At 43.0% G+C, this 27,378-nt stretch overlaps 1 protein-coding gene across 2 annotated transcripts; it reads left to right on the top strand.

Annotated features, from left to right (window-relative positions):
• The first annotated feature begins 472 nt into the window (after window positions 1-472).
• Ankrd10 (ankyrin repeat domain 10) lies at window positions 473-27,378 on the top strand. Of its 2 annotated transcripts, none has more exons than XM_051181989.1 (6): window positions 473-878; window positions 2,842-2,994; window positions 6,475-6,566; window positions 15,805-16,040; window positions 23,160-23,255; window positions 26,009-27,378. In XM_051181989.1, exons 1-6 carry the CDS (start codon window positions 678-680, stop codon window positions 26,470-26,472), a joined length of 1,242 nt encoding a protein of 413 aa, XP_051037946.1. In that variant the 5' UTR covers window positions 473-677; the 3' UTR covers window positions 26,473-27,378. The 2 variants fall into 2 exon arrangements, with proteins under 2 accessions (XP_051037946.1, XP_051037947.1); XM_051181990.1 differs by lacking the exon at window positions 473-878 and adding an exon at window positions 1,454-1,505.

Here is a 27,378-nt window from a genome sequence, read left to right as displayed (position 1 = left end):
CCCATCCCTTAGTTCCAGGCAGCTGTCAATCACAGGTAGGCCGGTCCTTGGCTGTAGCAGGCAAGGTTTTCAGTTGCGGTTTCCCTCCGGTGGTGTCCGTGTCAACCAGTCTTCAGTGAAGCGGGGTCTCAGGCGCGGACGTCCCGGGAGTCAATCACAGCCAAGCTGCTCACGCCAATGTGCAGGCCCTCCCTCAGCTACACCCCCGCGTCGGCATCAGCAGCGGCCCAAAGCCGCGATCACCTCCCGGCCCCGCCCCCTTCCTGGCGGGATCAGGTAGTAACCTCAGCACCAGAGGCCTAAGGCGGCGTTCCCGCCCCGTCCCGACGCAGGCCCCGCCCCGGAGCCCAGGCTCCTCCCACTCCGGAGGCAGCGGCCAGTCAGGCCTGCCCTGTCCCGGCGCAGGCCCCGCCCCGGAGCCCAGGCCCCGCCCCATCGCAGGCGCCAGCCTCAGCACCAGCCGCCGGAGGCAGCGATCTCAGCCCGGCCCCACCTTGTCCAGGCGCAGGCTCCGCCCCGCCGCCCAGGTCCCGCCCTCAGTGCTCGCCGCGCTCGGCAGCGGGTGGGACGCGGCAGCGGCTCGCTTGTCCTTTGTGTTTGAGTGGCGGCGGACTCGCAGGCCTTCGCCGGCACGTCCCTTTAGCCGGTCCGAGTCGCGCGCTTCCCAGCGACCCATCATGTCGGCGGGAGCGGGTGCGGAGGCAGGCTTCTCCAGCGAGGAGCTGCTGTCGCTCCGCTTCCCGCTGCACCGCGCCTGCCGCGACGGGGACCTGGTGGCGCTCTGCTCACTTCTGCCGCACACACCGCGCGCTCACCTGGCCGCGGAAGACTCCTTCTACGGCTGGACGCCCGTGCACTGGGCCGCGCACTTCGGAAAGGTGGGCGCGGGCACTTTAAGGCGCCATTTTCCGCGGGGTTTCCCGCGAGGGTCAGAGTGCACCCCACCGTGCCTGCAGAGCGCGGCAAAAGCCCGGGAGGCGGCACCCATCGCTCGCCCCATCCGCAACCCCGAGGTTCCCAGGGCGCATGTGCGGCTGAACGCGGTCTGCGACCCAGGGGGTGGGGGCGCGGGAGATGTGCCGGCCCGACCGGCGCCTCGAGGGGTGCACGGCGCATGTGCGGCGCCGCGCGCGACCCAGGACCTCGGGGGGCGCGGGGAGTGATGGGAGGGCAAGGCGGAAGCGGGGTCGGCCTCGCACGCGCCCTGAAGGAGCCAGGGCGCATGTGCAGCTCGTCGGTCCGTTCTGAGAGAGGGGGTGATGTAGGCCGCGGTTGGAGCGGCTCGCGCGGAGCCGCTCGCGCCGGTGTAATGGCAACCGGCTGCAGATCGCCTCTAAGACGGGGAAGGATGGGCGCTGCCCTCGTGGTCCGGGGTGTTGAATCTGCACCTGATGTGACCGTAGGCGAGGCCCGGAGGTCGCCGGGGATCCACAGTCTCCATAGTTACCAGGGGACAGACGAGCCTCCGCGCCCTAAAGCGGCTGGCCAACTTCACAATGCATAATGTAAGATAAAATTAAAGGATTTTTTCCCACCTCTATGGAGGACGAATGAAGACTTGGTTTTGGAGGCCAATTTTGTAGCTGAGGCGAGGACTCTGGTTTTGCTTTCTTGTTGTTTTTGTTTTGTTTTGATCTGTCTTATGAACCTGTATAGTCTTAAGATGTGGAACCATCTTGGAAACCCATTCTAACTAGCAGGGAAAGCTCTTAGATCGCTCGCAGAGGCTGAGCCTCTTTCCGCAACCTGGCCATCTGTTGTGCTCTCTCTCTCTATCTCTATCTTTGTAGCTTTCCAGTATATTTTCCTTAGGATGTACCAGTGATGCTGACGTTTAGACCGGCCATTATTAAGGCTAATTATACTTTGCTTTTACAAAATGCCCCATTCAAAAGTACCCTGCAGAATTCCAAATCCAGTTTCCTCTGTTGAACATGGCCTAGCTAACAGGTTGAGGTCCTAGGGACTCCCCGTGTTAAACGTTAATTAACCACTTTTCACTTGACACCTATTCATCTTACCATTGATTTGTACTTTCATTTTTCCCCTGGGAAATTAAAGGAACTCTTCACCAGTCATTACTTTCGACCTCTGTCTAACACTGTTGTGTTTAAATGTGTTCACTGCCTACTGTGTAAGTTTTGTAGCCTGCCAAACAATAAAAATCGAAGTGTTTATTGAAGTGATCTGTCCTTTATAAGGACAAGCTTAAATCGCTGAAGAGTGACAGATAAGAACACTTGGGGTGCTGTTTTTTGTTTTGTTTTTTTCCCTCAGAGTTGCTTGCAACCAGGACACACAGCTTTTTCACTGCCTTGTGGTCGGTTGAGAACAAGCAGTCCAAAATTGGAGAACAAGTAAATCCCAAAAGTTGCCTGGCCACATGGTAGGCACTTGCTGCATGTGTTGGCCTGTGGTGGACTCATAACCAGCAGCCAGCACAACAGGACCTGGCTCTGTCTTGTCTCCACTGGCCAGTCTTACCGTTAGTCACCTGCTGGGTGAGCTCAGCTATGGAGTGAACCTGTAGAAGAGTTGGGCACACTGCTGGGAAAGTCTTTGACTGTATAGCGTTGTCTGTACTTAGACATCTTTTTGTAGCCTGCCAGTCACTAACATTTTTATCATGTGTGTGAAAGTCTTGATAGAAGTTTTAAATAATGCACTCGTGGCATAAATGTCTTAAGATCTTGGCATAGTGTTGGGAAGAGATTTACTTATTATCAGAAGGAAAAAGAATGGGAACTAAAACACTACTGGTGACTGTTGTGGAATTTAGATTTTTGTACTATTAATTGGTATACTGATGTGTCCTATTTTTGTCTTCCCACCTGTTTGAAGTTGGAGTGCTTAATCCAGTTGATAAGAGCAGGAGCCTCACTGAATGTCTCCACCACCCGCTATGCCCAGACCCCAGCCCACATTGCTGCTTTTGGAGGACATCCTCAGTGTCTGGTCTGGCTGATTCAGGCTGGGGCCAACATTAACAAACCGGTAAGGAGGCCTGATTGACATTGCCTTTGTTTTTCCAGTTACAGCTATTCACAAGATGTTTTAAATTGAGGCCTTAATTAGAGTTTGATATCTTTACCTGAGGCAAACTGGAATTTGCTCCTTCTGTTACTTGTGGCTAATAAGCCCTTTCCTCCCAAGGCATGCATTCAGTTTGTAGAGCGATTTTACCTGTTATGGGACTCACCCAGATCTGAGTTGATGATTTGCCCAAGGTCACAGCTGATAATTGAAGGCTGCTGGCCCACAGCCCAGATTTCCTGGCTCCTGCTCCTGGCTGCTGTCTTAACTTCATAGATACTGTAGAAACACATCCACGCTAGCAAAAGGATGGCTTTTATCGGCTTCAGGGTGGGTTTACCCTTCAAACACAAGTAATGACTAGGTGTGGAAACTTCATTTTAAGTGTCATTTACTTAGTGATAAGAATAAATGACTTGTGAAATTTGTATTCAAGTGTACTTACTAGATATGTGAGCCAGATTTTTTTTTATGATGTATTTTTATGGGTTTATATTATTAGCCTATAGTAGAGAAGCATCCAGTAGATGGTCTGAAATAGAGCAGACAGAGCTTACTGCCCAGCTTAAAGGGTGGATTACATGCTGGCAGCTCTCATGGCAATGATATATGCCCCCCCCTTTTCCTTTCATTTTCTATGTACTTTTCTTTTAAGGAAAAAATATTGTATGTGGTAGATACTGTTTGCTGAGACCAGTGTTGGGTTGTCTTGATTCCGGTGCTGGGAATGGAGCTCCAGTCTACTGAGTGAGCAGTACATGCTTCTAACAGATGGGCCATCATTCCAATTTCTTTCATATTTTCTTATCCTCATCAGCATCTTATGTGCAGAGGATCTCAGTTCCTCCCTCCTGCTTATCTTTCTTGGGATTGATTTGTTCCTTGGTTATAACAGTTGTAAAGCAGTTGTGGTTCTTTCCTGAGGACGTTAGCTACCCACATAAAATGGCAAGTGTTTTTTGGCCATGGGTTGGAACAAGGACAGGAGGGAGGGGGGTGCAAGGCATAGCATGCAGTTTTTTTTCTTCTTGAGACTGACAGTGAAAAGGGCAGTATAAGGAAAGGCCAGCCTGCTTTTGTTGCTGAGACTTGAATAGGGGCAGCGTTAGATCTTTACAGACTTCCTTTCCTTCTTTCATATGAATTTCCTCTTTTGCACCCTCACCTTGCAGGGCAGAAGCATCTGTCCATCTGCCTGATGCCTCCTGGTCTCAGCAGAATGGGCACTGTGGGTTTGAATCTGAGTTCTGTTAGGCAGGCTGGCTTTGGACAAGTCACTTATTAAACTTTGGTTCCAGCTCTACCAATAAAATATGGATAATACATAATGAAAATAGTTCATATTTGCTGTTATATGGAATTTAAGTTTAAAATTTCCATATGTTAACAGTGTAATTTAGAGAGGTATAAAGAAATTGGTACACTTTGTTTTTTCCCCTGGGCTTTTTAAATGCCAGATGCTCCTTTCCTTTTAGCTGGTTATTTTCAGTAGATACTGAGTGCAGGCTCACAGGTGTGCCTCTGCCTTCCCACTGCTCTGCGGAGTCCCTTCAGATAGCACCACACAATCAGCTTTCAGGGCAAGTCTTCCTAGCCTTGCTTTCAGCTTACCCCGCTGGTTACTTTTGAAACATAAACAGATTGGAGGGCACCATTGAGAAGTTTGGGTTTTCCTGGTTACATATTGCTGTAGCATAGACATCTCCTTCCTGTTCTCTGACCACTGTTAATATCCCTTCATCTTTGGGGAAGATTTTTTTTCTCTTGTTCCAAAATTAACTGTAAGATTATCTTTTTTGTTGTAAACATAATTTTCCAAACCTCATCTAAATCTGTTAGCTTTCCTGCAGAGTATGTATGTCTCTGTGTGTGGTTGTAGATGCTGGTGTGTGTGTGATGATTCGTGTACATATGGGGGCCAGTCTCTAATTTTTGTCTCTTTTGACTTTGTTTAAAAAGGTAGTTTGGGTAGATGTGGTAGCAAACACCTTTGCTCCCAGTGTTAGGGAAGCAGAGGGAGATGGATATATGTGAGTTCAAGGGTCTGTGCAGCCAGAGCTACACAGTTAAGAGATCCTGTCTCCAAAAAAAGAAGAAAAGAAAAAAAAAAAAAAAAAAAAAAAAAAAAAACAATGAAAGTGGCTTGCTTTTTAAACATCTGAGTTCACATATAGTTCTTGGACAGTAACATGGCTTGCTGTTTCTTTATTTAAAAAAACCCAACTTTATCCTGACTAGACCCTTGTATCACTTTAAACCATTGAGAACCCTTGTTTAATAAGTGGACACTTCCCTGTCCTTAGCTGTCAGCAGTCTGGTCTTGATCTGTTTGCTGTGAAGCAGTAACAACACTTTTCCCTGTGCAGTGCACTGGGAAGGAGCTCAGGCCTTTGCTGCTCAGGCTTTGCTTTATGAATGACTCTTTCCCAAGGCCACACACTGTACAATTGCCCCCCTGCCTTTTTTCTTTATCCCTTAATTACGTGATACAGGTACTCCCAACTGCTGTTCCTGGGAACCTTGAAGTGAGATCCATTCTAGTACTGGCAAAGCCCTCCCTCGGGGTTTCCTAGACAGCACTCTGAGTGTCTGACAGAAATGCTCACTCCATCTGTTGCCCTTTTGTACCTGCAGTGTCTTTGCCAAGCTGAAGGTCTGTTAGCACTACACAACTTCCCCTACCTGGCATAGGTTTTCCATGTCTTTACCCTAATCCTCTGACTTGAGGTCGTCTTTTCTAAAATACAGTTCCAGTTCAGGATAGAGTTCAAGACAAGCTCTTATGTATTATTGCTGTTAGCACCACAGAAGCTGTGGAGGGCTGGCTACACCAGAGGTTGGACTTGAAGTTGCCTTGTGTGCTTTTTCTTGGTCTGGATAGCTGTATCCTTTGTTTGTTTTGTGGTTGGTTGGTTGGTTGGTTGGTTGGTTGGTTGGTTGGTTGGTTTTTCAAGACAGGGTTTCCCTGTGTAGCTTCGGATGCTGTCCTGGAACTCGATCTTATAGACCAGACTGGTTTTGAACTCACGGAGATCTGCCTGTCTCTGCCTCCCAAATGCTGGGATTAAAGGCGGGTGCCACAACTGCCCAGCTCTGAGTAGCTGTTGTAATGTGAATTTGTCTTTATTGTTATAAGATACTTATTTTGAGTTTCTATACAACACATTTGTGCCAAGCTCTGGAATAAAATGATTGGTAAATCAGCATTACTGGCTTCACACCATCAATATGGGACCCCTCCAAGATCTTCGTCAATATCTTACACGTAGTCTGCAGCCTGGCTGTCGATGTCCTTTCACAGGTGGCACTGCCTTCTGCTGCTCCACTTTGGATTTTGCTCACATTACTTTATTTCAGAGATAAGGGAGGCTCTGTATTGATTACCTGCTTCTCGCTGCCAACAGCTTGGATGAATCTGAGCCTGTGCATTCTGTGTTTCAGGACTGTGAGGGGGAAACGCCCATTCATAAGGCGGCCCGCTCTGGGAGCCTGGAGTGCATCAGTGCCCTGGTAGGGAACGGGGCTCGTACTGAGTAAGTGCCTTCAATTATTCCTCTCGCTTAGTGATGTGCTCAAGGTGTTCATCCAGAAGTAGCATTTAGAGTAGCAAAAACCTTAAATGTCCTTGTAGTTGTGCCTTTTTGATCAGGTGTTAGTGAGGAAGACTATGTTAGGTTGACCACTAACAGATGTAGGCTTCATTTCCCCATAGCTCAGAGTGGAAGGAAGAGAACAGTCAGTCCATTCAATATTGGAACCTGGGGCCATTGACTTTGCCACTAAGTAGCCATGTCACTGTGGCAGGTCTTCTCACACTGTGTTAGACAGGTTCTAATTTCAAATAGATGTTGGGGAGGGGCTTTGATTAGAGTCCAATGTTTTTGCAGGTCCCTCTGGCTCACAGTCTTGAAGACTGTTTCTAAGTCTGGATTTCCTTAGCAATGTGAGGCCTCATATAAAGCCTCTGTAGACCTAATAATTGACAGTTTCCAGTTACCTGGAGCTGCATACCTAGAGACTTAGCTTGCTTGGAGTCTTTGCTGAGTAGTGTAGAATGTTCTCGTTTTAGTGCCATTTACATGAGCTGTGATCTATCACCTGCTAGAACAGTGCTGATGTATGAGTGTGTTAGTTCAGAAATGTGATCTTGTATGCAAACCCTTAGCTAGCCACAGCATTATACATTATTTAGGTATTATATTCATTTGTTTAATTTTTTTTACAGTGTAATAAAATTTTTCTTCTGCAGTTCACAGCATTAACAAATGGATGTGGTTTTCACCCTTAAAACATTGAGTGTAAGCTGTAGAGAGCTGTAATAATCAAAATAACCGACAATGCCAGCTTTTAAATTTTTACTGTAACTTAGTAACTCATTAAAAGTTAATTAGAAACCACTTTATTTTAGCAGGAAATGTGAAAATTGAGACTCTTGGATGCAGTGAGACCCACAAAACTTAGTTTAACCCTTTGGTTTCCACTTTATTGTTCTGATTCTGTAGTACAGTGATTTCTGAACATAGGTCCTGAGTAGCAAAACCATGTATGTTAGTTCATGTAGGTATATCTGTGTCCAGAGCTTAGCTTCCGTTTCCACTTTTATTGGCAAGTCTTACCATTAGCTTGGGCTTGGAGGTTTAATGTCATAAGTAGGGTCTGTGTTGCCCTAGCTCACACAGCAGCACATGGCAGTAATCCAAGTACCCAGGAGGCTAAGGCAGAAAGAGTGGACCTTTAGGCCCACCTGAGTTACATTGTGAGACCCTGTCTCAAAAAAAAAAAAAAAATAAGGTATGTGTTAACTGCTACATTTTAAGGACCCTTGTAACTATATTTAGTTGTGATGTAAGGCAAAGTAAAAACAACTTGATAATGTGAATATGTATTATGTAATCTTAAACCATTTAAGATGATTCTTAATTGCTTTAAAGTTATAGAATCAGTTTTACTCACTTTATATTAAAAATTTAGACCATTAATAACAAACTTTGAATATAAATATAGTCATATATAACAGTTTATTAAATTATTTTTGGAAATAGTGGGCAATTAAAGTTGGGTCTTTTAAATAGCTTACTTTTTTCTAAATTATACTTTAATTGGTCCTGAACATTTGATTACAAAAATGTTAGTTTTCATTTTAATGGGTAGATTTAACCCTTTGAGCCAGTAAATATCTGTCAGTGTATCCTTTTTCTCTCTTTCTTTCTTTTAAGTAGGTATCTTAAAATATGAGTATCTTTTATTTACAACTCTGTCCTTGGTTACAGGACCCTCAAGTGTCTCTTTTCTACCAGGTGTGGCTGAGCATGGCCTCGAGTGCCAGTCTGTCCCCCATCTCAGTACAGGAGCCACCCCTCGAGACCCTGCAGTATGGTGACTGCCCTGGACTGAGCTTTCACATTTTTTTGGAAGGAACATTTAGCTTGAACTACCTAGGCAAAAGCAACTTGTAAAATCAGAAGTCTTTGGCCTGGAGTTAGAATACAAGTAGTCATTATTTATTACTATTGTGTATGTGGTTATTCAGTTTATCATCTAATGAAAATGTTGGTTTGACAGTAAGCTGAATTGAAAACTGCTTCTTGATGTATATTCTGCACATTTTTGTAATTTATCCTGTTTAGTTGACTCCCCCAAATAGCAGTAAGTACCTAGGTCTGTTCTCCCTGTAATGCTGCTTAAATGGTCAGATGTATTCCCAGTGCAGACTAGGTCTTTTTCCCCCTAAGACCAAAGGTTTAGCATTAGTTTCCTTATTTAAAATTACTTTATATATTTTCTCATTTCAGAATGGGTCAGATTGTTAATTCATTTTATAATCTGTAATATTTAGGAGATTTAAAAAAAAAAAACTTTCCTTCTCTGAATAGGTTAAAAGCTGCCTCATACTGCTATTTTTAAATTAATGATTTTGCTTTTAATTCCTGCCCTACTTTTTACATATCTACTACATTAAAGTGGCCAAAGACTAAAGTTCTGCTTTTTTTGATCATCAGGTAGATGGTGAGGGTAGCTGCTAAGTGTCTGTTGCTAGAGTGGTTTGTTATGTGACTGAACTTGTTAATGTAGGTTGCAACTGTAAGATAACACAGTTCAGCAGCTGTGCATCGTATTAAATTTTCTAGCACCACACGTGAGTATGTTGATGGACTTTTGTTTTCTTCTCTTAATTTAAATCTTGAGTTTTGGTGCCAAGTTATCTTTTCCACATAAGCTCTGTTTCTGGCTTATGTGGTAGTCACCAGTAATTGCCATTGTTCACGCCTAAAAGTCCAACTACACGGGCTCAAATCCCAGTTCTGTGAGCACACTAAATGTTTGTATACCTTAAAGGCCCTCCAGCTATAGCTAAGCATGTTGAACTTTGCTGAACTTCAGTCTCACCTGATATAGAAGGCAGGGCTCTGTAGAAGGTGGTTTCATTAGAAGTTGTGTATTTTATGGTAACCACATCTATCAGGGTGCCTTTGAAATAGTTAACTAAAAACAGGCTTCTTCACCTGGTGTAGTGATGGGCTCAGTTGTCTAAAGTGACGACAGTAGGCCAGCCACAGTTGCAGGCTCTCGTAGTCACTGAAGTGGGTATATGTTCTTCACCTGGACCCTGCCTAAAGGCAGGGTTATCACCAGGACAAACACATATTAGGAACATACTTTAAGAGTATTATGTCAGAAGTTTTCTTGTAAGTGTAACCAGGACCTACTGTGTTAGCCATTCACTTCTGTAGTTGATGGTTAATTCATCCCAACATACTTCTCCTTCAGAACATGGGTCCTGCTAAGAGATGTCTCAGACTCATCATGACTGAATTAGTCTGATGCTTTAGTGCTTTGAGTTCTTTCCATCCTCATATGCTTGCCCCTTTTCTGATTGTCCCTACTACCGATTCTCTGGTCTTGCCTTGCCTTTTCCTCCACTCAACCTCCAAGATGGAGGCTGCTGTGCAGGTCTGCCCACAGGCAGGAGTAGTCAGTGTATGACTGGGTTCCAGAGTTGACAGACTACCTTAGAATTATTTTATTAATAACTTAAATGATAGAGATATCATCTTTAACTATTGCTTGTACATTAAATTGGTATTTTAAAAACCAACAATTTATAAAAACCAATTTTTCTCTGTTAAATCATAGTGGAACATGCTAAATATTTTAATGTATGCAAACAGTAGTTGTGGTTCACTTGCAATGCTAATTGTCCTCAATAATGTTGAACTTGAAATGAAAACTTGGCACCAAAGTTGTTCAGGTAGAAGCTTTTTAACAAATAGTTTTTTCCTATTGTTAAGTGAAGAGTGCATTTATTAAAGTCTTCATGATTGTGTGTTTGGATACCAAAGGGTTAAAATACACCTGTCTTTTACTGCAATAACAGATGTTTGCTAATGTTTTGTCTGTATAAGTAGACATTTAGTAAATGTTTTTATTTTTATCTTTTTTTAATGATTCCATTTATTTGCTTATTTCCATCTAGGAATAGTTACTAATGTATTTGCGATACAGCATACCAAATTTTAAAGTAACGAGAATCGTGAGTTGATGGTGTTTAGTCCGTACTGTTAAACTTTTGTTGCAATATTGACATAAGTGGCTTCATTGCTGGCGTTACTGAAGGTGATTCTTAGTGACAGCACTGGAGCGCGGAGGGTGGCCACAGGCCAGGGCTTAGCTCTATGACTACTGCCCTGCACCTCATGTGTGTATGTATTCTTAATCCAGTGTTGCCTGCCAATGTGATCCCTATGATTGACGTTTCCTGTGTATGAACCGTGCCCGCTTTAAGTCACGCACAAGATTCCGAATCTGTAAAAACTACACGTGTCAATGTTTTACAGCTGCGTAATTCGAATTGACTTGGTTTTTTCAAGTAACCCTAGAAAGGGGAGCACTCACATAGAAACGGCTGAAACTGCCACAGGTGCTTCTCCGAAACCTTACGGTTGTGGCATTGAATGTTCAGTATGGCTTCCCTTCTGCACACAAGCATACTGTGGAGGTATTTGTTGCGGTGATTGGTTTTAATGCTAATCTAGGAACTCAGATATAGATTCTTTAGATTTGCATGCTTTGCTTACCCTAATTTATGATATCTACCTTCTTATTTGTAAACTAACAATAGCTAAATTCAGATCAGAATTTTAATGGAAGTATTATTTATATAAAAATTGTGGTTCTGTTTTTTTGTCACATGGCATTAGCATAAAGAAAGTGTCACAAAGGTGATGTGACACCTTGAGTTCTAAAAACGACATCAGGTATTTCCTGATCCGTGATTATTACATTAATCCAAAAAAAAAAAAAAAAAAAAAAAAAAAAAAACACTCATTGGAATGGCTTCTCTATGCTGGTACTGTGACACTGTAAGTGGAAAATCAAAGGGTTAGCTGGCCTGTGTGGCAGTCAGTTCTAAAGTTCCTTGGGAGGAATTCTTGAGCAAATTAAATTCAATGCTCAATTCAAAATATTCTTACAGGAAATTGTGTTTGGTGACAGTTTGATTCATTTTTGCCACTTTGGCAAAATATTTAATTTATAACTGGGGTTACTCTCTTCTCCTGTGCTAGTTTTCTGATTCTGAACGAATAGCAAGAGGGCTGAGTGTGTGACTCAGTGTTTGAAAGCTTGCCTAGCACGTATAAGGCCCTAGGTTTGACGCTAGGCGCTGCTGAGGGTTATCTGCATGGGAACTGTTTTCCTCCCTCTTGGGGGAGGAGCAGATGAAGCTCAGCCTCATAGAGCTTCAACAAGACTAGAATTATTAACAGACTCCCGTTTTAATACTTCCTTTGTCTGGATGTTAGGACCAAAGAAAGGGGATAAGGGTTGAGATCATTCCTAATAACAACTTTAGCCATTTCTCCCAGGTCTCTATCTTTATTGATACTTTATTAGATAGACTATGTCTTGTCTGCAGGACCCTGTTAGTCCTATGTGGTTAATGTTGGTGAGTCACAAGCTGAAGGGGAATGGATTGTTAACAAGCTCTTGACCCAAAGTAAAGGATATAGAAATCATAAATGAATTATGTAATTCATTCATGTGCCCACCTCCCATGGGGCTTTAGAAAACTAAGAAGGGAAAGCTGAGATTGCCTCCTTAAAGTGGGATGCTACATAGATGTCAGAAGTACAGTTTACTTGATATAGGGTAACCAAGATCACTGTCTCACCTGTTTAAACACTGAAGTTGAAATATGAGCTAATAAAAGAAGCATATGTGAAAACAGAATTTAAAGACCCAAGCGCCTTTGGTATTTTGATGCCTAAAAATTTAGTATTTTGATGTGTGTGCCCCAGGATTTGATCCCCAACACTACAAAAATAAAACCCCATTTTTTGAGAAGATAGAATTTAGTGCTTATTCTCATTTTGATACAGAAGTCCACATAATTTTCAGCCTCTAATGAATTGAAATTAAATTAGTAAAAGTAGTTGAGACCTCAAAGCGGGTCTTACTCTGCACACTGCCACCTTCAGATTCCACTGTGAGGCTCTCTCGGGAGGTATAGCAGGTAGTAAGACACGGTCGCTTGTCTGGTAGTTTTCTGGGTATCTAGTATTTTGTGATAGATTTGGTAATTGTGGAAAGTTATCTTTTTGCTTGGCACTAGTGAATCCAAAAGTGTAGAAGACAGTGAGGAAGTCTTTGAGGGTGCTGGTTGATGTGAGGGGAACAGCCTCATGCTTGTCAGCAGCTCTTACCCTGGTCTGCTGTTGGACGGCCCATGAGCTAAAGATGGCTTTTAATTTCTAGATGCCAACTTAACAGGAATCAAAATGAGAAATAATGGGCATTATATGTAAAGATCCATGTGACTCAGATTTAATTGTTCATAAGAGATGACAGACACACTGACTTGGTGCGGCTGCTTTCAGGCTACACGAACTGAGTAGTTGGGAATGAGATTGTATGCTCCACATACTTGGCCCTTCAAAGAAAAAGTAGTATGTCCTGGGTTAAATGTTCCCTGCCAATCAGTCAGGCCAGCTGCCCTGTGGAGGACTTTGGTTGAATGAACAAGACTGAGGGGCTCTCACACAGGAATAGACAGTACAAGTGGTGAGTGGAGGTAAGCAAGAGAGGAAAAGGTCAGGAGAGACGACCAGTGGACGGTGGAGGCTGGTATTTGATGTACCAGCATCACTGAACAGATCCTAAGCTTGAGAAGGCAAATGCTAACTGTTGTGCAGTCAGTCCTGAGCAACACAAGACACCATATAGAGTCAGGGGTGCTTTGTATTCCTGTTTTCTGATAGTGTCACTGCAGGCATTGTGTAGCACAGGTTCTAATGTTTCCAGTTCACATTTTTAGTCTTTTGTTTCCCATTCATGTTTTATATGAGACACTCAGCTTGACCTTTGGCTCTACTCACTGCTGCACAGGATGAGTAGGCTCTCATCTTTTTGTCTTTTCTCTTGAATTTGAAAGTTGGGTCCTGCAAATATAAATTGGTTGGCTCTGGTGTAAGTAGAGGAAATCACCAGTGTTGACCTGTCCCTGGAGGATCAGGGGCCAAGCTGTTAGCCCACTGTGGTTCATGTTGCAAATTTCCTAGTGTGTTTACCTACCATCCTGTTAAATACTGGCTTCTTGTTTCTGTATTCTTTAATTTTGGTGAACAAGACCATACTTATCCATAAAAAATGGTCATTTGGGGGCTAGTGAGACAGTGAGTTTGGTCCCCAAAATCCATTTGGTGGAAGAAGACGGTCTTTAACAAAGTTGTCTTCTGATCTCCACACATAGGCCATAGTGCATGTGTACACACACATAAATGTAGCAATAAAAGTGATCGTTAATTTTGTCTAGTGTTGCTCTTGTCTTTTCAGATTCTGAAGAAGCTTAAATTTGTTACATAGTTTGTTTCTTGACAAGTGGACATGTCTAGACCATCATTACTCTGCTGTGTGATAAGTTCCACACATTTATTAAACATGTGGCTGTGTGGGGCACATAATATCTGTGTGAGTCATGTTCTAATGACAGGTGGGCTTTCTTTTCTTTTAATTCATGTATCAGTAAAGAAGCTGGGATGAGTGCATCAGAATTCACTGTACTGCAGTCTTAACAATATCAACTTTTAGTTCTCACTGGTCCTATATATATTTGCTTTTTATTTTTAAGAGAGGCTACTGATTTCTGGAATTCTCAAGTCTAATCTCTTTGTATCTCATTAAACTGGACTTGAGGGCTGGTAAGATAACTCAGTCAGTAAAGTGCTTTTTATGCAAGCATCAGGACCTGAGTTTGGATCCCCAGGTATAAGGAAGACAGATCCCTAGGGTCCCCTGGCCAGCCAATCTAGACACATCAGTGAACTCCAGGTTCAGTGGGAGACAAGATGGAGAACAAAAGAAGTAGTTCATCAGCCTCTACAAACACACCAACACTAATTCCATGCGCACCACACATATGGCATACTGCATTTTATCACACACACAAACTGGACTGGAGTCTGTCTTCCAGATAGGTATTACACACACACCTCTTCCCTTTTAAGTAGATACATTTTCTGCAGTTGAAGCCTTCTGCATGTGACCCTTGGATATAAAGTACAAAGCTATGATTACCCTTTTAAACTAAGAACCAATATTTACCCCTGAGCCTATAGTTTTTGTGCTCCAGTTTTTAAGTTTGTCTGTCTGTTTGTTGCCTTCCTTAACAGTCACCCTAACAAGCGCAAGCGTCAGGGTTTGGATTGGTCATCTCTCTGATACAAAGCGAGGCCTTCATTTCATCACGTCTTGGTTGGGCGTGAAGAATAGCTGGCTGAATAGGTATGGACGCTCTCCTCACCATTGTTGTCCCCAGTACCAGTTGATGGGCCAGAACTAACAGTAGCTTCACGGCAGTTTGACTCTGAGAGCAGTGCATACACATCCACGCCTTGTGAGGGGCTTTAACACTGTAGCTGCTGTCCCCTCAGTTTCACTGGTCTCATGTTTGCACATTAAGCTGTTTCTTTCCTATTCAGCTCCTTTGGCTTAAATTCTGCCATTGTTTCTTTCTTTCATCTGTGACTTGTGTTTTAGTGTTACCACCAGGTGACACAGTATTTCCTTTTGGAGAGCAGGCAGGACTGAGCCTAGGGAATGAGGTCCTGTGGTGGTACTTAACTGCAAGGTTGTTTAGGAGAATGTTCACCCAAATGCTGTAGATTTCCAACATGATAACACTTCTGCGAATTTTCCTACCAAGGGCAAATCTGTCAAGATGTAGTAATTCACCTTGTCACAGATGTTGGGGCCAATGGCAGATCACTTTGTCAGGATACCTTCTGAACTTCCACTTAAAGTGTCACATATCAGCCAAAAATCTGGCTTGTTGATACACTGACTTTTTGCGTTCAGGGAGCCACTCAATATGAATGCCATGGACAATGTTGTCAGTACATGCTTGTTATAATTTTACTCAAGCTAAAGGATGGGCTTTTAAAATTAGGTGCAGGTATACAGAATCTGTTTCAGGTGAAGTCTGAAGTTAGATAAATTTAGATTCTTCAGACTAACATGAAACACAGCTTTGAGAAGTCATATAGGAAGATACCTTTAAGTTTAGTATATTGATTTTTTGTTTTGTTTTATTTTTACTGTCTCCCAAATCAAATATGTGTAGGAAAAGTTAGTTACAGACCAGGATGATTAACTGCTCCCTTAATGAAGCTTTGCTATAGATCTCTTGTCACCTTCAGATAGTTTAGTCAGTTTGGCAGGAGCAGACACCAGGGTCAAGTGCTGTGGAATGTAATTCATTGTTTTTGTGTTGTACAGCCTGAGAAATGCCAGTGGCCTGACAGCAGCAGACATTGCACAAACCCAGGGTTTCCAAGAGTGCACCCAGTTTCTCTTGAGCCTCCAGAACCATCAAATGAGCCGTTTCTGTCATAATGGTACCTTGAGTGGAAGCCACGAGAACACGCTTCCCAATCACATTAGCCTGGGAACAAATCGAAAGAGATGCTTGGAAGACTCAGAATCTCTGGGAGTAAAGAAACCTAGAACCGGAGGTGAGACCATGTGGGAGTGGGAAAGAGCGAGGGCCCTGCCCTGACAGGTATCTTTCTCATGGCTAAAAGCAACTTTTAGAGACACCATCTGCCAAACAGTAAGTACCAAGGGAGCTCTGTGTGGGACAGTAGAGAGCTTCCCTGTGAGGATGGACTGCTTATCAGAAGGGTAGTGTAGAAGTGGCATATGGGTGGCCCAGATGTGAATGGATATGGACTGGTGGCTTCTGAGTGTCCATGATTGACTTCCTCTGTGACCTAAAGAGACGTTTTTTCATTTGTTTGCAGTGTCACCATTAAACCTGCCACTGAGGCTGATTTTGTTGTTAATATCTGCATTGTTTTTGAGCTTTTTTTTAAGAATTGTCAATGGAGCTGGGTAGTGGCAGTTTACGCCTTTAATCCCAGCACTTGGGAGGTAGTGGCTGTCTGGATCTCAGTGAGTTTGAGGCCACCCTGGTCTACAAAGTGAGTTCCAGGACACAGAAACCCTGTCTTGAAAAAAAGAAAGAAAAAAGGATGTTCAGTGGCTGGCTGTGGTGGTGCAGGCACATGTGGATCTCCATGAGTTTGAGGCTGGTCTACAGAGTTCCAGGACATCCAGGGCTAAATAGTGAGACCCTGATTCCAAAAAATTAACTTAAAAATGGTGTTGCCATGTCTTCCTTCTTGGGAAGGAAGCTGTGCTCATATTGTCACTATTAGAGAGGAGTGTGTTGAGAGTTCATCTGACGTGAAGAAGAGTTAAGCTGCTGGAGTATTTCTCCCTTGTGGTTTTTTTTTGTTTGTTTGTTTTTGTTTTGTTTTTTTTTTTGTTTTTTTTTTTGTTTGTTTGTTTGTTTGGTTGGTTGGTTTGGTTTTGTTTTGTTTTTTAATGTTCTTTCAGTGCTTTTTGGGGGGGGTTGTTTTGTTTTGTTTTTGAGACTGAGCCCCTCCTATGTAGCCTTTGCTGTTCTGAAACACTGTAGACTAGGCTGGCATCAGAGATCCACCTGCCTCTGCCTCCCTGGTACTGGAATTAAAGACGTGCACCACCGCTGCTGGGCACAGAGTTTACATAGCATAACATCAGCCTTTAAGTTGGAAAAAATCTCCCTTTCACATAAAATCCCTTATCCTTGCGTAAAGGGACAGTAGACCAGGAGAAGAATATAAACCAGCACTGACATGTCAGGAGTGGGGTGAGACTTACTGAGGATGATCTTGTCCTGTATAGCAAGACACCAGATAGACATTCATTAGCTGCTTAATGGTATCAGGACTTGGTGTGGGCAGTAATGTCTTTCCAGTGCTTAACACTATGTCCAGGAGGGTCTCTGTTACTCTATCATAGCCATTAACATTTCTTCATTACAGATTTCTGTGCTAATGTAAATTTTGTTGCCATAAAATGTATAAATTTACACATAATGGTTTATCCAAATTGGGATTTTTGGGCCTTACAACTTCAGAGAGGTGCTATAGAACCTGAGTGTGGCACATAGGCTGGGATTTTAAACTGGCAAGGTGTTGATTGATAACATTATGTTTTACTTATTCAGTGTCCGAGTTTGTCAGTATGTCTTTCTTTTTAAGACCTTTGCTGTTTGATGCAATACCTGGTTGAAATTGTAGTGTTCATATATCAAATGTATACACAAATTGTACATGTCTATTAGAATTGATAGGTCCTTGAAAGATAGTTATTTGCTTTTCCTTGTTGCTGTTATATTTTAAATTCTGCTTCATTTTTAAAATTTTATTTTACATGCAAATGTTTTGCCTTCGTGTATGCCTATTGTCCTCAAAAGTCAGAAGAGGACAGGCATTGGATCCCCTGGAACTGGGGTTAAAGACAATGGGGAACCACGATGTGGGTTCTGGAATCAAGCCCTGGCCCTCTGCAAGAACAAGTATTGTTAGCCACAGTCTGCTTCCTGTTTTAGATGATCATGAGCCCCTTGAGCACACTTAGGTCTGGAGGGTCGTAAAAGCTAGGCTCGGGTTACTTTTGAGACAGGGTCAGGTTCATGGCCCAGACTGGCCCTCAGCTTAAAGTGATCCTCCTGCTTCAGTCTCAAGATATACACTGCCAATACTAGCTCACAGGGTTTTTGTCAGTTTGGCCAGTGTCTCTTTGCTTGAGCCTTCTGGGTCCTTTCCAAGGATACCTTATTTCCCTTATCCTTGTTGCTGCAGATCCAGCTAGTTGTGTTGGTTTTCCATGGAGTTTGGTTTCCTCACAACAGGATCCCTTTTGGTTAGCGTTGGCTAGAGGTTTAGTTTGTACATTAGAACCTCTTGCTTTCACAGGCAGCTGCACATTCTTAGCCTGCATCCTGCAACTGCTAGTGCAGAGTAAAACATGACAGGAGCTTCTGGGCTTTTGTGGCTAATGATGCATGAAAGCCAAAGCACTTTGGGCCATGTTGCATGTGACAGAGCCCTTGTTTATTTGTACTCTTGCTGTGACTTGAGCAACCAAAAGTCTCTTCATAGTTTAGAGTTGGTCACAGATAGGTGTGGGCTTCCCTCCCCTGCTGCTCAGTTTTTTCCTTTCTCCTTTTGCTGTCAGTTACTGTGTAATGTGGACATGGTGAGTACTTGACCCCTGTGCTGGCTTTCCCAGATGTAGAATGTTGTACGAGTGTTCTAAGGGAGCCTTTCTTCAGTCACAGTGTAATTATCTCCAGTTTTGCAGGCTTTGTTTTTAGCTTGCAGTCTAGAATAGTTTGTGATTTCTGACATATTTGTTGGCTGTTTAAATTTGTAGAAGTTTGTTCGGTCTGAATTTCTTATTTTGTTAATGTGTCTCAAGCTAGAGTAAATAGAAGTACTTTCTAATGTAACACAGGCATATGAGATTATTATTATTTCAAAAACAGTTCTGGGCTGAAGAGCTGTCCCAACTGTTAGGAGTGCTTGCTGGTTTGGCTGAGGAGCTGAGTGATTCCCAATGGCATCCACTCAGGATCTGACACCTTCATGTGGCCTTAAATGCACATACTCACACACAGACACAAACACACATAAAAATAATAAAACCTTTGTTAAACTTAGCCATGAAAATAATTTTAAAGATGGAAGCCACCTTTCCCACATAGAATATTTGGGTATATATAAATAAATAGGTCAGACTTTCATATTAAACTTGTTCCATTCTGGCTTAGAATTCTAAAATTCGATACGATAGTCTCAGGATGGAATTCTACTCATAAAACCAAAGCTCCTCAAGGTTCCTTATAAAATGGAGTAATGATGAAAGTAACTGTGCAGGAAGTGTTGTCTGGCTTCAGGGTCCCACTTCGAACAGTTGGTGAATAGGCACAGTGGTGACGAAAAATGCCTTGAGTGACAGTGGGTAGCCCTTCCCCTATACATAAAACTGACCTCGGGAAGCAAGTCATGCTACAAAATGCATACTTGGAAAAAATCAAATGTACATACTTGGAAGTATGTTTTATAAAGTTGCTCAAGTCAGTTCAGTCAGACAGATTATAGATGTGTTAGTGTGGACATGGGACTGGGGGCAGGGCTTGAGAGCTGAGGTTTCCTGAGCATTTGGTGTTGATGGCACACTTGCTGTGTCTAAACCAGTTGGGGTTTGTTACTGCCCTCAGTTTGTCTTCAGAAAAACTTGGTGCCCTGCCCATCATTAGTGGTTGCTCTCTTTGGAAATCCAGACTGACTGGACAAGGGTTGAGAAAGCAGCTGCCCGGAGAAAGAGGTTGTTTGCCTCTGGGGTTTGAGTGTGACCCTGCTGTTGCATCCATAAAGCACTGTTGGTAGAAGCTGCAGCATTCCTTGACCGTAGTTAGCACTGAGACTACTGGACATACTTGGTTTCTGTAGTAAGTTTAGCCTGTGATTTCTGTTTGTGTCAGTCATCCTTGACAGGGGTCCTGAAGAAAAACAACATGCCTAGCAAGGTTGATAATAGATCATTTGTTAGTTGCCTTAGACATGAAACTCATAAAAACTCCTCCCAGGAATAATATTTATTTAGTTCCTTTAATTTGTAATGTCCTCTCAGATTTGCAGCAATTTCTGTTTATATTTGTTTTTAATTTTTAGGGTGGCAAATCTTACTTCAACTTTTCTAAGCAGATGGTCATCCTGATCCCTTAGTGTTGTGCCAAGGGAACACATGGTACCTGTGGTTTTCCTGTCACTGCTGTAGTCAGTTTTCTCTGCAGCCGTGAGCAGCCTGTTTCACACACAACCCTTTATGCTCTTTAAATACATCCTCAGTCTCTCCACAGATCTGCTGTGAGGTGTCCTGGTTCCCACAGGCTGTCTGCCTTATAGGAGAGCCTCTGTTTAGAACTTTAACTATATATAGCAAGAGATAGTTGAGAGACAGATGAGGTAGAGGTAGACAGGTGATAAAACATCCAAGCAAACAGCTCCTGTACTTCATGGTTGGCTGCTAGAAGCCAAGATGCAAATCTTTCCACACCTGCTCCTTTTGTTGGGGTTGAGGCCTTCTTCTGCTTAGCATTCCCTGACAATGAGTGTACATGAGACTATAAAGGCTGCAGCACATGAAGGGATAGGCAGCACATAACTTTTGCCCGCCTCTCCGAGTTGAGTGGGCCAATACCAAAGGCCCTTTTCTAAGATGCTGGAAGTGTTACAAGCCTGGCTATGTCCCAAGCCTTTGTCTGAAAATCCTTGTTAGTTTGGGCCCCTGTGCATTGGCATCTGCTTTGTATGTAACTTAGCAGTGCAGGTCTTGGGAACATTTCTGTTGGGGTCACTAGAGCACAGGAACCTTGGCTATATGGCTTTAAGACTAGATTGTTGTTGGGCAGTGCTGGTGCATACTTTTAATCTCAGGACCCTGGAGGCAGAAGCAGGTGGATCTCTGAGTTGAGGCCAGCCTGGTCTATAGAGCTAGTTCCAGGACAGCCAGGACTGTACAGAAATCCCATCTTAAACTCCCCCCCCCCCGAAAAAGGACAAAACACAAAAGATGTTCTTTCTGCTTCCCTTCCAAACCCAAGCAGAATAAACATAGGTCACTCAGACATCTTCACAAACCTCAGATGTGGCTTAATTGGCTTTAGTAGTGACAGATTGGGGGCAGAAACTGCACCCTGCATCAAGGTGTAACATGGAGCATATGGAATCCAAACACAGTATTCTTTGGGATACCGTGGTGATTAATTCCATAATCTATGACATACATTTTAAAGTAGATAAAGATAGTTATGATGCCTACTTGCAAGAACCCGTAGTTGCCCCTTTACATGAGGCCTGTAGGGACACGGAGTGTCTAACATCTGGCACAGCTGTTTAAAGAGTACTTGGGTTTGGTTGAGCTGACATAGCAGAAAGTGGACCAGCACTGACCCCCTATCCTCGTGTAGAAGCATGGTTACCTGCTCAGCTGGATAATTAACCCCTCCAGGTCCCAGCTTCTGTGGCTGCTGCTGTTGACACTGACTTGGTGCATTGCGGCCACTTTGGTACTGACCTACTAACTTGGAGCTTTCAGAATTTGAAACAGCTTTGTTTGAGAAAGACAGCTTCATGGCTTGTAGTTCCAGAAGTCCTGTTTAAAATGCTTTTGGTCTCTCACTAGTCAGATTGTGGTTTAGGTCCGTCCCACACTGATCGCTCTCTCGTTTGGGTTCTCTTTGCATCTCTGGCATTTCTGGTTTCAACCTGCACGTTAGCATCTTTGGGGAGGAATAAGATGTTGGTAAAAATACTTGACAAAGACCCTGGTGCCTCTAAAATGAGGACTAGGCTTTGAAGTTCATTTCTTCTATTTTGAAAACTACCTTGTATTTGTATCCTTTGACCCCAAAACAGTTGTAGGTATTTATTGAAGAAATGTCAAACAAAGATGTACATCTGAGGGCTGTAAACGTAGTTTGTGAGAGCACAGAAGGGAGGCAGCCTTCTGTGAAGAAAAACGTGTTTGCCTGAGGAGTCTGTAGCCATATGGTGAATACAAGATTCTTTTGAAGTGGTTAGCATACAAAATAATACGCTTCAACATGTTATTTTTCATACGTGTATCACACCTTGCTTCTGTTTGACACCCCTACTTTCTTCTTCTGCCTTCCTATTAGTCTCCTCCTCCCCAAAGAGCCCTTTTTTTTTTACATTGTATGCATGTGTTTGTGTGTGTAAGTCTAGGTTTTACATGTAAAAGAAAAGTATGATACCCAGTTTATAAAATTTCCTGCAGATAACGTGCTCTCTTCCCCCACTGCCCCTTTGAAACAGGCTACTGTTTAGCCCTGGCTAGACTGGAACTTGCTGTGGCTGTCCTCAAACTCACCTGCTTCTGTTTATCGAGTGTTGAAACCACACCAGAACTATGATTGCATTCTATACTTGACTTTACAGACTGGTGTGTCAGTGAAGCAACATGCAGGAGCAATTCTTAAAACCATCTGTTTATCATTACTTTAAAAGAAAAAAGAAGTCTATTATTAAAATTAGAAGCCATTTACTTGTCAAAGAGAGGGGCAGTTTCCTAGTGGTGACGATTGTCAGGTGTGGGACCGAGGTGTCTACAGAGTGTATACTGGAAGGAAGTAATGGTGTCTGTGTACTGTCCAATTGTCCAATTGTCCTGTGTCCCATCTCAGACTTTCTAGTATGTGCCTTGTTTTTCTGTTCTGGGGACTCAGACCAGACATTGCTGGGAGTGGGTCCCTGTGGATGGTCTGTGCTTAAACACGTCACCTTGTCCATAATCTTTTTTAGTTAAATTACGGGATTTTTTTTTTTTTTTTTGTTAAAGTCAAGATTGTTTTGAATGCTTCATATTGAGAATTATCTTCAGTATTTCTTTAGACACACTTGTGGTAGGGACAGGATGGGATAAGCTTAGAATTATCTCCGTTAGAATTAACTGTATTGCGGCCTGGGAATTACAGCTTTTGCCATGAAGAAAATGAGCAGAAATCTGGAAATTGTGACTTTGAGCTGAAATTGCACACTTAAACACGTTTGTTGTAAAAAGTACTTTCCCAATAGTATAAAACTTCACTGGGGAGCTTTGCTTCTTTAAATTGTTTGACAGTTGTTTAAGCTTTCAGTGTAGATAAAGGGATGGAAAGCACAGCTTTGATTTCTTTTCAGACACAGAAATCTAAAATTGCCTGTTTTCCTGTGCAGTTCCCAGCCTGGATCACGCCATGCCACTAGCGAATGGCGAGCCTGAAGACGACGCTGACAGAATGCATGTTGACAGAGAGTTTGCTGCTGTATCAGGTGGGAGTGGACAGTTTCCTGTTAGCTGCAACAACACCCCAGTGGTCGAAGACACCAAACAACAGGAGAGTGGCTCTGTTGGACCCAAAGAAATAGAAATATATACTGTTTCAGCAATGCAAACCCCTTGTCGTTGCAGGAATCAGTATGCTTACTATTTCTGAGTTCTTAAACTTTGCACTTTCTTGTCCACTTTTTTTTTTAATGTTCTATTATAATTTACAAATTTTTTGGCACTTGTATTGTATGGATGCAAGAATTAAGCATTTCAGTGAATCCTATTACTATGAGCACTAGTGCAGTCTCCCGGGTTTGGGTTGGAGCCTTTATGTGATATGCCTTGCTGTTTTCTTATGAGGTCTGCAGTTGGTTTCCTGACATAGCCTTTGGGTTATGTTTTGAAGGCAGTACAGCAGGTGGACAGCTCACTGAACACTGGGAACTGTGAGGGTGGTGGCTGTGGCTTGTGACCCACTTGTGACAAGTTTGGGATATTTGCCCCACGCTCTTGGTTGTTTTGGTGTCTGGAAAACCCTTGAAGACTGTTAAAATGCTGATCATTCTCAATGGTGCTTTACATGTTAACATGTTGAGCACATTAGAATAATTAGCTTTTATTTTACAGTTTTGGAGTCAAAGGCTCAGTTTTTCTAGGATTTAGGGTTTCTGAGATGTATTTATTTGTCATGTGCCTTTTTCTCCTATTCTTTAGATGATGACAGAACATCATAGTTGTTCTCTATAATGTCTTTCTGTTCATTTCTTTACTGGGAATAAAAGGTTACCTGTGTGTTTCCAAACCCACAGAAAATGTTTCTATGCCTGTAACTTGCTCTGCACAGTCTTGAGTGGTATTACCTCCAGCCAAATAGTTAAATAAAGTGGGTGCTCAGAGAGTACATTTGAAATCAGGCTCTCTGTTTTAGGTAACAGAGGAAAAGTGACAAGCCAGAACCTATCCTTTATGAAGACTGCACTGTTCCCTTCCTGGTCAGACAGGAGTAACCACTGTCTATCCTCCCTTGTGTTAACAGCCAGCCCCACGCTAAGCTTGTGGGCAGGCAGGCTTCCCTTCAAGCCCGTTCATCCTGGATGTCAGAAGGCCATGTGGGCCTTGTGGTGCTTTCCAGTACTGTCTGACGAAGAGACAGAGACGTGTTAGGAATCCCTAGAGAGCCTTGCCAGCTCCTTATGTATGTGAAATAGCACCTGTGTCCACAGAAAGCCTGTGAGTTGCGTCTCCTGAAGTGCGTCTCTACACTTTAGAAAAGCTGTTTTAGTGATGCCTTCACACTTTTAATGCCCCTCACTGGAGACTGGGGGCGGAGGATCGGGGGACTTCTCCAGTGAGTGTATCAGAGACTTCCTCCCCAGCTCAGACTGGTTCCCTGTACACAGTGCTTTGGATTGAGCAGCTGGTCCACAACAGAGCAAGTGGTGAGGGGGGGAGGTGGGATGGGCCCCTGTCCATCACTGCCCCAGATGAGGCTAGGCTGCCAGGTTTATAGGGCATTGGCAACTTTGAAATTCACCATCCTATTTATGAATTAACATAGAAGAAAGGTAACTTAGACTTTATTTTTGGGAAAAAAAATAATTTTCCCCTTGAGAAAAACTTGCTTCTTTTTTTTTTTTTTTTTAAGTTTTGTTCCTAGTCTTTGAAATGTCCATTCTCTAATATTGAGTTGTTTATAGGGATAAGCTACAATTTTAGGGGGGAAAATTATACCCTGAATATCTTAAAGTTACTAAGTTGTTATTATTACTAATCAACCACACAAAAAATGTTGGTGGTGATTTTGGTGTTTTGTTTGCTTAGTAACTACAGTCCTTGCAAGGACACATGCAAACTGAAGTACAGGAAAAAGTCAACTTGTTTCTCCACAAGCCACTAGAACTAGGCTTATGTAGACTTAGTGTCTGTCTATCTCAACAGCCCAGAGAACTGAGATAAAATTCAGTGTTACCAAGTAAGAGCTTGTTCTTTTCCTGTGTGGACTCCTGTGAACACCAATTGTAATTGTCTGTACTCTTCCCTGTGCATCAGCATCTTATTGGTAGACAGACATTTAGATCAGTGGACTGAACTGTCCACACCTTTCAGCATAAATGGTTTCTGAAAATAACCAGAGAGGAGACCTTGGCTCTCATGTCATCTTTGTTGCTGGACTCTGGAGAAGCCCTCAAAACTGTAAGACCACTGGTGTGGGCAGTCTTTGCTGTAGTTGCTGCACCAGTGCACTGAGGGGCATTCTCCAGGGTTGTTTCCTTTGGTAATCATGGCTATGCTGCCCTGACTGGGAGGTGTCCCCTGGTGGTGCACTAGTTCGAGCTTCCTTAGCGTATCTGCTTCATTTGCCTTTCCCAACTTGACTAAAAAGTTGTGTGTCTTCAGTAGAGAATGTTCTGCTGGGTTCTGCTGGACTCTTTCGGGGATATTTAAACTGTCCTTCAAGGGTTACTTTGGTAGATAAGTATCTACTGTTCTGTGTTTACTTTTGGTGATAACTTTACATTTCAGATCACTGTCCATGGCTACTGAAATATATGCACTTTTCTTATCTTAGTAGGCAAAATACTATAGTTGTGTTTTAGTTCTAAATCTGTCTGTATAACCTTGAAAAAGGAAGGGAGAAAAATTGTAGCAGAACATAAACCAGCGTCTTTTATAATTGTGCCAAGAGTTGATCATATGCTAGTTTCTCCTTCCCCATTGGTCTGCGTTTTAGTGACAGGTATATTTCTTAATGCAGATATGAAAAACAGTAGCTCCGTGTTGAATACATTGACAAATGGAAGTGTCATCAATGGACATTTGGACTTCCCCTGCGTGACCCAGCTCAATGGGATGGAGAGCAGGAGTAACCCGTGCTTATCAGGATCTAATGGAATTAGCAATGAACAGCCATTTTCCAGTGGCCAGGGTTCTGTGTGTGCTAATGGGACTGAGGAGCCAGAAAAGACCATGGGTGTTAACCCTGAGATGTGTGGGTCTCTGCATCTGAATGGGAGCCCAAGTAGCTGTGTGGCCAGCAGGCCGTCCTGGGTGGGGGACGGGGGAGAGAACTTGCACTATGGACACTACCATGGGTTTGGGGACACTGCTGAGAGCATCCCCGAGCTTAGCAGTGTGGTTGAGCACTCAAGCTGCGTGCGGGTAGAACAGCGCTACGACAGTGCCATCCTGGGCAGCATGCAGCTGCACCATGGCTCCTGAAGGCGGAGTCTCCCGCAGCTCCACGGAGCTGCAGGGCCTGTGCTGCTGGGCCTGGGCTTTCTGAGAAAGGACTTGGACCCATTCACAGTTAGTTCCCCGTGAGTGCTGCTGGATTCAGAGGGCTTCCCAGGGCATATGGACATTGTTCATGGAGTGGTGGGCCTCCTACAAGGAGCATTTGGTTTTCACACCAGCCTCTCTCTCTTTTTTTAATTCTATTTGATCAGGATGATTTGTGTTAGTAAATGAGGTGCCTGGTGACACGTGGGCCTCGTTTGAAATCATTGACCTTTTGCTGTAGCATTCATGACAACACAGCTGGTTCCTCTGCAAGGTGCAGCCTTACAGCAGTGTCTTGCAGCCACATAGGAAGAGGGCTGTCTCTGTCGGGGCATAATAGTTTCCTGGTTTCCTATGTAGACCACTGCCTGTGTTTCCTTAGAAACAGGCTCTGCCTAGGATGGATTACGGATTGTTGCATTTTTATTCCACATTTCTACTTGGTCTCTAGATTTTTTTTTTTTTTATCACGGATAATGGTTGTCTTTATATTTAGTGGAAGTCATGTTTGTAGGAACAGTCAGGTCAGAATATTTTACTATGGCGACCTATTTTTTTGTTACTGTTTTTTGAGGTTTTCTGCTTAAATATATATATATATATATATACCACTATATATCAAGTTAACTAGAGAATTTTGGATTTCTCTTTATTAAAATTGCATTAAATTTATGGTTTTATAGAAAGTAGCTTTTGTTTAGGCAACTAATGATTACACTGCAAATACCGCAATGATTTTTGTGCAGATAAACAATGAGATGAAGAAAGCAATGTTTTAAGAGTGTACTAGCATTTTGTTTTTTCAATTGTTCTTTACAAATTGAATTAAAAAATATTCACTGCTGA

Source organism: Phodopus roborovskii, unplaced genomic scaffold (genome assembly GCF_943737965.1).
Source record: "Phodopus roborovskii unplaced genomic scaffold, PHOROB, whole genome shotgun sequence".
Classification (NCBI taxonomy): domain Eukaryota; kingdom Metazoa; phylum Chordata; class Mammalia; order Rodentia; family Cricetidae; genus Phodopus; species Phodopus roborovskii.
The sequence above is the reverse complement of the archived record's forward strand: the minus strand, read 5'-3'. Positions and strand labels throughout refer to the sequence as shown.